At 50.9% G+C, this 9,233-nt stretch overlaps 1 protein-coding gene across 2 annotated transcripts; it reads right to left on the reverse strand.

Moving 5' to 3' along the window:
- Window positions 1-694: 694 nt before the first annotated feature.
- Window positions 695-5,451, reverse strand: NDUFAB1 (NADH:ubiquinone oxidoreductase subunit AB1). Of its 2 annotated transcripts, none has more exons than XM_005288912.4 (5): window positions 5,257-5,451; window positions 4,121-4,240; window positions 3,370-3,457; window positions 1,417-1,528; window positions 695-849 (listed from the first exon to the last, which is right to left on the reverse strand). In XM_005288912.4, exons 1-4 carry the CDS (start codon window positions 5,401-5,403, stop codon window positions 1,437-1,439), a joined length of 447 nt encoding a protein of 148 aa, XP_005288969.1. In that variant the 5' UTR covers window positions 5,404-5,451; the 3' UTR covers window positions 695-849; window positions 1,417-1,436. The 2 variants fall into 2 exon arrangements, with proteins under 2 accessions (XP_005288969.1, XP_005288968.2); XM_005288911.5 differs by lacking the exon at window positions 5,257-5,451 and adding an exon at window positions 4,359-5,152.
- Window positions 5,452-9,233: the final 3,782 nt, after the last annotated feature.

Below are 9,233 nucleotides of genomic sequence, written 5' to 3' on the forward strand. Positions count from 1 at the left end.
GGAGATGCTTTTGTCACATAGAGGCAGGCAGCAGGCTTAGATTTGGACGAGACCCTGTACAAAGTTGTTACAAGCACACGTTGAAGCCCTCTAGGACGGGTTAGAAATAATGAAGTGTTTATACATATAGTTCTACAAAACAAGGGGATATGATTTGAATTTCACTGCCAGGCACAGGATGTTGACCGTAAACTACTGCATCCTAACTGTGCTTAGTAAAGCATCTTATTTAACACTGCACGGGGGCCCTGTGAAGATGGGCGCTTTCTGTGCAAGACCAACTACTTTAAACACCTTGTCTAGTACCGTGGCTGTTTTAATATCAGCTAAGATCACTCAGTCACAGAGGCTCGGGACAGGGATCCACAGGCAATCCCAAGCAGCAGAATAAACCCAGAGCCATGGGACTAGCAGTCAAATGCATGGTGTCACTACACTTGTACACTTTCTGAAGATATGCCCCAAGAGCTTTTCCAAGACTTCGGAGGAGCTACCTTGAACCGAGATGCTGAAGGCCTAGAACAGTTGGAGCCTGGCCTACCACTCACCATTGAGGAGCCAGAACATTGTCCCAAAGGGGCAGATTTAGCACTTTAAAAATGGCCAAAGCCAGTGCTGGAGACTTTTATACATTAAACAAATTATTCTGGACCACTGACAAAGGGATTGTAGAACAAAATCACCAAGACAACAATGGTCTTCTATATTTATTGTTTTAAAGGCCAATACATATTTAGACGACGTTAAATACAATGTCCAACAGAACTACTGCAGCACTGGTACCGTAATGTGCGCTTACAGTCACCGACCGCTGAGATCATCCCAGTCTGCACGGTAGAAGAGAATTTCCTGTTAAAAAAGCCACACAGATTTGGTGTTTCAGAGCTCAAAAGTTACCTTGTATAATAAAACGTGCAAGAAAAGGGACCTGACAAGGACACATGACCAGCATGGAACAGCACTGCCAAAGGAATCTGGAGAGTCCGTGGCAAGGCTTAGCTCTGGGGAGATTGCCATTCTCCAATCACGGCACAGTTCAAGCAGCAGGAGCAGCTGTGCATGCTTCCTCCACGCTGCCCTGCCGTGCTCCTCAGCCCTGCCGTGGGGAGAGAGGGGGGCTTAGGCAGCATTCAGTCCTTGGCACTCTGGTGGGACTGCAGTTTGTGCTGGTATTTTCCCCTGATGTATACAGCTGGGAACTGGGCTGAGGCAACAAGCTCATTTCACCATGACAGCAGACTTGCCGTCTGCCACCAAAATCTGGGCTAGATCCCATCTCAATGCCTTGCCTATGTCATAGCGCTGACTACATTATACAGTATAGGAAGAAGGTATTTCTCATCTCCGCTGACTCCAGGGTGATTTTACACTGCCTGGCCATTACGGCTACTTACATAAACGTAAGTTTCTACTTACTCCACTTCAAAGAAATGTCTTTATTCATATACATCTTTCTTATCTGCAATGTAATCTACAATCTCTTGTGGACACATTAGCTTTTCTGCTTCCACGTCAGGAATTTCAAACCCTGGAAGAGAGAGTACATGCTTAGCTTGGAATAGTGGAAACAGCAGCAAAGAGAGAGAAATCCGAATACAAACTCAGACGCCTGTGCCTTGGCTCTGTGGGCAACCCACGGGCAGGGGTCGCTGTTCAGCAGTGCAGGCAGATTTGGCACCTCTTATTACTAAAGCTGTGTTTCCAAGCCTGCTGTGCCGTCCCCAGCAGCAGAACATTAGGCAGAACTAGCAGTTCCTGCAGATTGCGAAGCCTCACTAACAGAGTCAGCACCCTTCCAAGAAGCAACAGAGAGTCCTGTGGCACCTTTAAGGCTAACGGATGTATTGGAGCATAAGCTTTCGTGGGTGAATGTCCACTTCAGACGCAAGACCTCCGTCTGATGAAGTGGGCATTCACCCACGAAAGCTTATGCTCCAATACATCCGTTAGTCTTAAAGGTGCCACAGGACTCTCTGTTGCTTTTTACAGATCCAGACTAACACAGCTACCCCTCTGATACTTGATACCCTTCCAAGCACAGTTCAAGCTTCTATTGGACTCCCAGAGCTCTGAAACCAACTCTGATGTGCAACAGCTGTGAGCTGGCAAGGCAGTGGGCTAGTTACATGCAAGGGAGAACCCAAAGCATCACAGTTTGTTTCACAGTCTTCTATCAAGTGTCATTATAGCAAGTAGCCATAAAGTTCACCAGGTTAGGGCCCGCTGGGGCTTGAAGCAGTAGAACTGGGCGCTACAACATTTTCTAGAAAATTCTGGCATTTCTATTTCTAAGTCCTGCTAGCTGCAAGTTAATCCCACCCCCAAATGTAAACAAGTGCAGTGATTAAATATATCTGGGCAATGTGCAAGGCAGAATGCCTCCAATTAAAGTGTAGATGTTCTACTACCCTTTATTTTTTACACTATTGGGATTTATATGCAGTGAATATAAATGCCATATTTGGCCTCATATGGCACAATTTTTTGTTAAATTATGTCTATATTTCAGCATTTTGCTTTTTATCTGAAGCAATGAAAAGGACTCCGAGATATGAAGTACAAAGGAGTCTGGAATACAATAAAATGAAGGAAACAAAAGGTGGTTTTAGCAGGGCCAGATGAAGAGATTAAAGAATTGTTAGAAGCTAAGGTTGGAGAAGTCTAATACAATTCTCACCTCCAGAGCACACAAGAGAATGTGGATGTATTGGACAGCAGTCTTGTGTCTAGTGTGCTCATTTGCATTTCATTACCCTGAATGCTCTGTTGGCTCCTAGCCATGCTACACTACAGCTAATTCCCTAGGAAGGTTTTGAGGCAGGGACTTGAAGATGCACCAAACTGAAGCTATGGAAACCTTAATTTCCACTTCAGACAGGAGGTGCAGAAGCCACAAGAATAAAATAAATCCCTGAGAGTTAGAGATACTTACATTGCTCAGAGAGCAAAACAGCTTTCTTTAGGTTGTGGAAGTTAAGTCAACGTTCAATATTCATATTGAGCTTATGGAAATAAAAGAACTAAGATTTTGTTTGCAGTAAGCACATTTCGGGGGTCAATCAAGACAACAGCAGATCTCTCTCTCTTAAGTACCTACATGGCCCCATTACCAAAGCAGCTGAGCATCTCACAGTCCTTAGTATATTTATCCTCACACCACCACCAGGAGATACGGAAATATTAGCCACACTGTACAGATTAGAACTGAGGCAGAGCTAAGCGACTTGCCAAGGTTACACAGAAGCTGGTGGTACAGCAGGTCTTGAAGCTAGTTCTCCCACGTCCTAGGCTAGCCCTCTAACCACTGGACAATCCTTCCTCTCCATAGGGAAGGATAGGGAGAACAGACATCACATAAACTTCAATTACCAAATTCATCTTCCATGGCCATGATGATCTCCACTTGGTCTAAACTGTCCAAGCCCAGGTCTTTCATGAAGTGGGAATTTACTGTAAGCTGGGAGAAAAGCCAAAGAAAAATACAATAAAATTGATTGCAGTCATTTCGCTAGGGTAGGAAAAGTTAGAATATCAGGATGTGCCCCCACTTGGAGTTTACAGCCTACCCAGTGGTTTTGGCCTTTACCGTCCCTCTGCCAAACATGTTTTTAACTGAAAAGATATGAGTTTCTCCACTATCTAGTCAATACATATCATTATCCACATAACTAAGCCTTCTCGAGACTTAAAAATAACAAATGTCTGTAGTAAAAAAAAGTTAACATATGAAGGGGCAATTTGACTACTGAGCAGTCTCTTAACATCTTTCCTGAGATGAAAAACTGCTCCATTAACAGTAACTGTTCAGAGAAACAGAATTTCCTGTTTCCTGACTGCCCCTGGATGCTGACTTGGTTTATTAATCCAAAGGCCTTAACTTCCTGGACCTTGTCACCACTCATCTGTTATAGCATATCAGTTTGTGTGTGTACATGCTATAGAATTACCCCCCATGCTGCAGAATTACAGACTGTATCCTTCTGCAAGGCACACACTGACAGGTTTGGGTCTCCCTTCTTTTATGGTGGCCTGGAGGAGCAACTCCATTTGTTACCATAACTGTTTTCTTTCATCTACTGAAAAATGGGCACCCTGAATTGAAACAGTGTCTATAGCTTACCTTTTCTGGATCTACTTTATCATACAACTTCAAGACATACAGCACACGGTCCTCGATACCCTCCAAAGTAAGAGGTGGCATATCTGAATAATGGCGACACAACTGTAACGTACCAGAGACCTACAAGAAAAGCACAGGAATTCCTTACAAAACCACCAGGACAATCTGCACATAAATACATGTATGAACCGATCCTTCACAGAGTCACTCCGAATGAAGGGGCCTGCACAGCACTTACCCCAGTCTGACTCTGAGACAGGATTCTCTCTTTTACACCTTCCCTTTTGTATAGTGGACAAAACCCTCTCCAGGCAATCCCTGAAGGTGGCAGACAATGCATTCTCTGTGATAAGAGAACTCCATAATCAGCCAAGCCACGCATAGGCAGCAGGCTCAATCCCACATAAGAGAAAGGGAAATAGCAGCATGTGCTAGCAAGCTCCTCTTCGACAGAGCCGCTGCTCCTGTCAGCCACAAAAGATGACAACCATGACATGGTGGCCTGCACATGGGAGGTAGGGATGGAGAAGCCATACCGCCCACCGCTGGAGAGTGGAGCAGGCTCGGCTCTCCCTCAGCGCAGCGGCCCAGGCCTGAGACCCAGCTGCAGAAATATCCTGTCTCCCAGGGTGGGCAGCCTCAGAGAACTGGGCTAGAAACGCGGCAGCTGGGAACGGGGGGATAATCCACCTTCACGCCAGCCATGGCGGGTACTGGCGGGTACTGGCGAGCCTGGCTTAGCCCCGAAGGGTTCGGGTTCAGGTCCCTGCTCTGACGGGCCAGCTCGACCCGTGGGAACTCCGGCGAGCCCCGCTCGAACCCCGCGCGGACACACCATGTTTATTCACGGGATCGGCAAACAAGGCCCGCAGATGTGCGGGGCTCTCCCGGCTGTACCGGCCTCTGGCTGGCAACCGCCTCGCCCGGGCCCGGGCCACACCGACCTGACCGGGCCGCGGAGCCCGGGGCCGGGCCCAGGGTCACCTCTGGCCGGGACAGGGCGGGGAGCTCCCCGCTTCCCCAGCCCCGCCCGCCGCTGGGCGGGTCCCTGGGGGAGGAGCGCGGCGGCGGGGCCCGGCCTCGGGGGGGCTCCCCCGGGCTCCCCCCGCCAGCCCCGAGCGCGGGCCGAGCCTCACCTGGGGGCCCGGCGCTGCGCGGGCGGGCGGCCGGCGGCTGCAGAGGGCGCTGAGCCCGGCGGGGCTGGGGCCGGCGCTACGGGCCGCGAGCGGGGTCAGCCGGGGCAGGAGGCGGCGGACACAGGCGGACAGGACACGGGCCGCCATGGCGTCCTGCTACCCAGCGTGCGCCGCGCGGGGCCGCACATATCCCGGCAAGCCCCGCGCGCGGAGGGAAGGGGAGGGCGTCGCAGCGAGCGGCCGGCAGCGCCCCCTGGCGGGCGGGCGGGGAAACTGCGCCGCGCACACCCTGCAGGGACCCTCCTCCCCTGGGGCCACCCCCCCCCCCCGCAGGGATCCTGCTCCCCCAGGCCAGGGACTGCCCTACACCCCACCCCCCCGCAGGGACCCTCCTCCCCTGGGGCCACCCCCCCGCAGGGACCCTCCTCCCCCAGGCCAGGGGCTGCCCTACACACCCCCACCCGCAGGGACCCTCCTCCCCTGGGGCCACGCCCCCTCCGCAGGGATCCTGCTCCCCTGGGGCCACTCCCCCCCGCAGGGACCCTCCTCCCCTGGGGCCACCCCCCCCCCCCCGCAGGGATCCTGCTCCCCTGGGGCCACCCCCACCCCCCGCAGGGATCCTGCTCCCCAAGGCCAGGGACTGCCCTACACACACACCCTGCAGGGACCCTCCACCCCTGGGGCCAGGCCCTGCCTCAGGAACCTAGAGCCTGTGGGGGGAGACCAAGGGTGAGAGGAGCACAGGTTACATACACTGCATCCTGCCCACACTGGGGAGTTTCACACCGGCCCCCCTAGCACTGCCCAGCTACTGCAGGGGTTTGCGTTGGTGCGACAAGCCCCAGCCCAGATAAGTGTTTCTAAGAGCACCCGTAGCCTCTGCCCCATGCACCTCTGGAGTGAGGAGTGGGGCACAGTTTGGCCACCAGTTAAAAGCATCATCAGAATCAGCTACAGTGTTAGATCCACAAAGAGATTAGGTTTCAGAGTGGTAGCTGTGTTAGTCTGTATCTGCAAAAACAACAAAGAGTCCTTGTGGCACCTTAGAGACTAACATTTATTTGGGCATAAGCTTTCGTGGGCTACAGCCCACTTCATCAGATGCATGGAGTGAAAAATAGAGTAAGAAGAATATATATTATAGCACATGACCCAGCCAAGAACATCTCTTATCTCCCCCCCACACACACCTTTTCATTTTTTTTCTTCATCCTCCTCCTATATTATAAATAATGGGAAGTAAATGAAAATAAAGTGAGGTACCTTGATTGGGGCAGGGGGTTGGGGTGCAGGAGGGGATGCGGGGGCCAGGATCTGGGAGGAAATTAGGGTGCTGGGTGTGGACTCTGGGCTGGGGCAGTGGATTGGGAGGGGTGAGAGCTCTGGGAGGAAGTTCGGGTGCGGGGTGCAGGCTCTGGGTCGGGGGTTGGAGTGCAGGATGGGGACAGTGAGTGGCACTTATCTCAAGCAGCGCGGCTCCCAAAGCGACCAGCACACACACACCTCCGGCAGTGGCTCCTAGGCGGGCAGGGGAGGGGGGGCAATGGGAGCTGCAGTCAGCGCTCGGGGCAGGGGCAGTGTAGAGACACACCCTCCCCACACACACCCCAGGGGCCGCAGGGACATGCTGGCCGCTTCCAGGAGTGAGGCAGAGCGGGCAGGGATCTGTTTTAGCCCTGCTGCTGACACATCTCTGCATGCCCCTTGGGGTGAGGGGGACAGCGGGTCTCCATGCGCTGCCCGGGGTGGGGCAGCACACGGAGTCGCCTCCCCATCCCTCCCCCCCCCCCCCCCCACCAGGGGCACAGAGACGTGCCAGCAGCCATCCACTTCTGGGAGCGGTGTGGGGCTACTGACCACGGCATGCAGGTAGCCTGTCTAGCTGAGCCCTGCTGCACCACCAGCCAGGACTCAGGGGCAGGTTGTCAGATATTTGTCCTGCATTTTGGGGGCCCCCGTGCCACCGCATGGTTTGTTTCATGGTAAATCCACTCCTGGGGCAGTGGTTCTCAAACAGGAATACATGTACCCCTGGGGGTACGCAGAAGTCAGCCAGGGGGTACATCAACTCATCTAGATCTTTGCCTAGTTTTACAACAGGCTTCATAAAAAGCCTAGCAAAGTCAGTACAAACTAAAATTTCATACAACTTAACTGCTCTTTATACGATACACTGAAATGTAAGTAAAATATTTATATTCCAATTGATTTATTTTGTAATTATAAAGTAAAAATGAGAAAGTAATCAATTTTTCAGTAATAGTGTGTAGTGACACTTTTATATGTTAAAATGTCTGATTTTGTAAGCACGTAGTTTTTAAGTGAGGTGAAACTTGCGGATACGCAACACAAATCAGTCGTCTGGAAAGTTTGAGCGCCACTGACTTAGGTCAGTTGAGCTACGTCATCCAGGGCTGTAAAAAATTTCATGCCCTGTTGTGCACCATAGTCAGGTCACCCTAACCCCCACTGTAGATGTGGCTAGGTCAATGGAAGAATTCTTCTAACCTACTGCCTCTCAGAGATGTGGATTAGCTACACTGATGGAAAAACCCCATTTTTTGATAAGAGGAAGTGTCTATACTACAGTGGCATAACTGCAGCATACCCCTAATGCCACTAAATCCTTGACACAGGCGCCTCAAACTAGGCAATCCTCCACTTATCTCACCTGCAGGGTCCAATCCGTGGGCAGCCTCTGAGAACACCTGCTGGATTGGGTCTGCACAAAACAGCCAGGGCCCTGCTACTACTCAGAGCTTGCCCAGAGAGGCAAGAGCCTGGTGGAATCATTCACTACTCAAAGACTACTGATTGTATTAACTTTATGAATGTTCTATATCTATTTATGGGCTTGTTAGTGATTGTATTCCTGGCTTAATGGGTGAACTAAAGATTGTTTCCTTCAAGAACTAAAGACACTGAGGGAGGGGAGTAATCAGTGCAAATCCCCAATACCAAACCAATGCAGGTAGCAAGCTTTGCCCCCCGGGGAAATAGCATAGGCAGGTTTGACCTAGTTCAAGAGGTTTCAAAAGACAAAGGACTTAAAACTGCATAAAATATCAGCCTTGACCTGAGGAGGGCTCCAGGGGCACTGCATCCGAGGACTGACAGACATGAGATGGTGACCAGAAACAGGCCCTGTTGGAGGACCTGAAGTTCTTTCAAACCTGCCAGGGTCTCTCAGTGGAAGATGGTTACCTGTTACACCAGTGGTGTGTATACATAGTTTATTGCTTTTAAGATATGGTTCCTCTGAAACACTTTTGTTCTGGATAAATATAGTACTTTGCTTTATGAGACCTGGCTGGTCACTGAATAACCTTGTCATTAACTGCAAGAGCTGAGCTGAAGTCAGACCTGCTGAGAGGATCAGTGAATCACAGAAGTCTGCAGTCTAAGATGCCAGGGTCTGGAGGGAGTGAATCACAAAATTCCACCCTGAGAATGGTGATAGTTATAGGCCTGAGACCTAAGTGAGGTGCCCAGAAGGAGGCCACGAGGGGGTCAGAGAAGCAGTTAATTCAGGAATTGTGACACCGGGGGGGGGGGGGGGGGAGGTGTCTCTAAATTACCACAAGAGGGCCGATTAGTTGTGACGTGGACACCTGCCCAATGGAGACTGCACTTGGGCACCAACCAATGTCCTACAGCCACCAAACAGTTGCTAGAGATAGCGAGAAAGCCATCACCAAAATCTGAGCTGCAGCTGAACCCAATGCACGAGAAGCAAAAGACTATTCCTACACCTGAAGGCAGCAGGATGGAGGTGTTCTTTCACAGTGGCTTGACTGGGCAGGATTGGACTATGGCTGGATGGCAGAGGTTCTCTCCTGCTGTTCTCATCAATGCAGAATGACCTAGCGCTAGCTATGTTGAGATCACGGAATATATCACTGTCCACAATTGCTGAAATAAAATTTTTTACTAAGGAAATTAGCGACACAAAAATCACTTCAGCTAGAAGCACGGCA

The sequence above is a fragment of the Chrysemys picta genome, chromosome 10 (assembly GCF_011386835.1).
Source record: "Chrysemys picta bellii isolate R12L10 chromosome 10, ASM1138683v2, whole genome shotgun sequence".
Lineage (NCBI taxonomy): Eukaryota > Metazoa > Chordata > Testudines > Emydidae > Chrysemys > Chrysemys picta.

Bases quoted from the DNA above. Each gene is read 5' to 3' on its own strand.
- NDUFAB1 (XM_005288911.5), bottom strand. From the start codon at position 4,616: ATGTCATGGTTGTCATCTTTTGTGGCTGACAGGAGCAGCGGCTCTGTC. The intron at 4,241-4,358 runs GTAAGTGCTGTG...CTTTTCTTGTAG, and splicing joins TGTCTCAGAGTCAGACTGGG to GTCTCTGGTACGTTACAGTT. The intron at 1,529-3,369 runs GTAATTGAAGTT...TCTCTCTTCCAG, and splicing joins GGCCATGGAAGATGAATTTG to GGTTTGAAATTCCTGACGTG.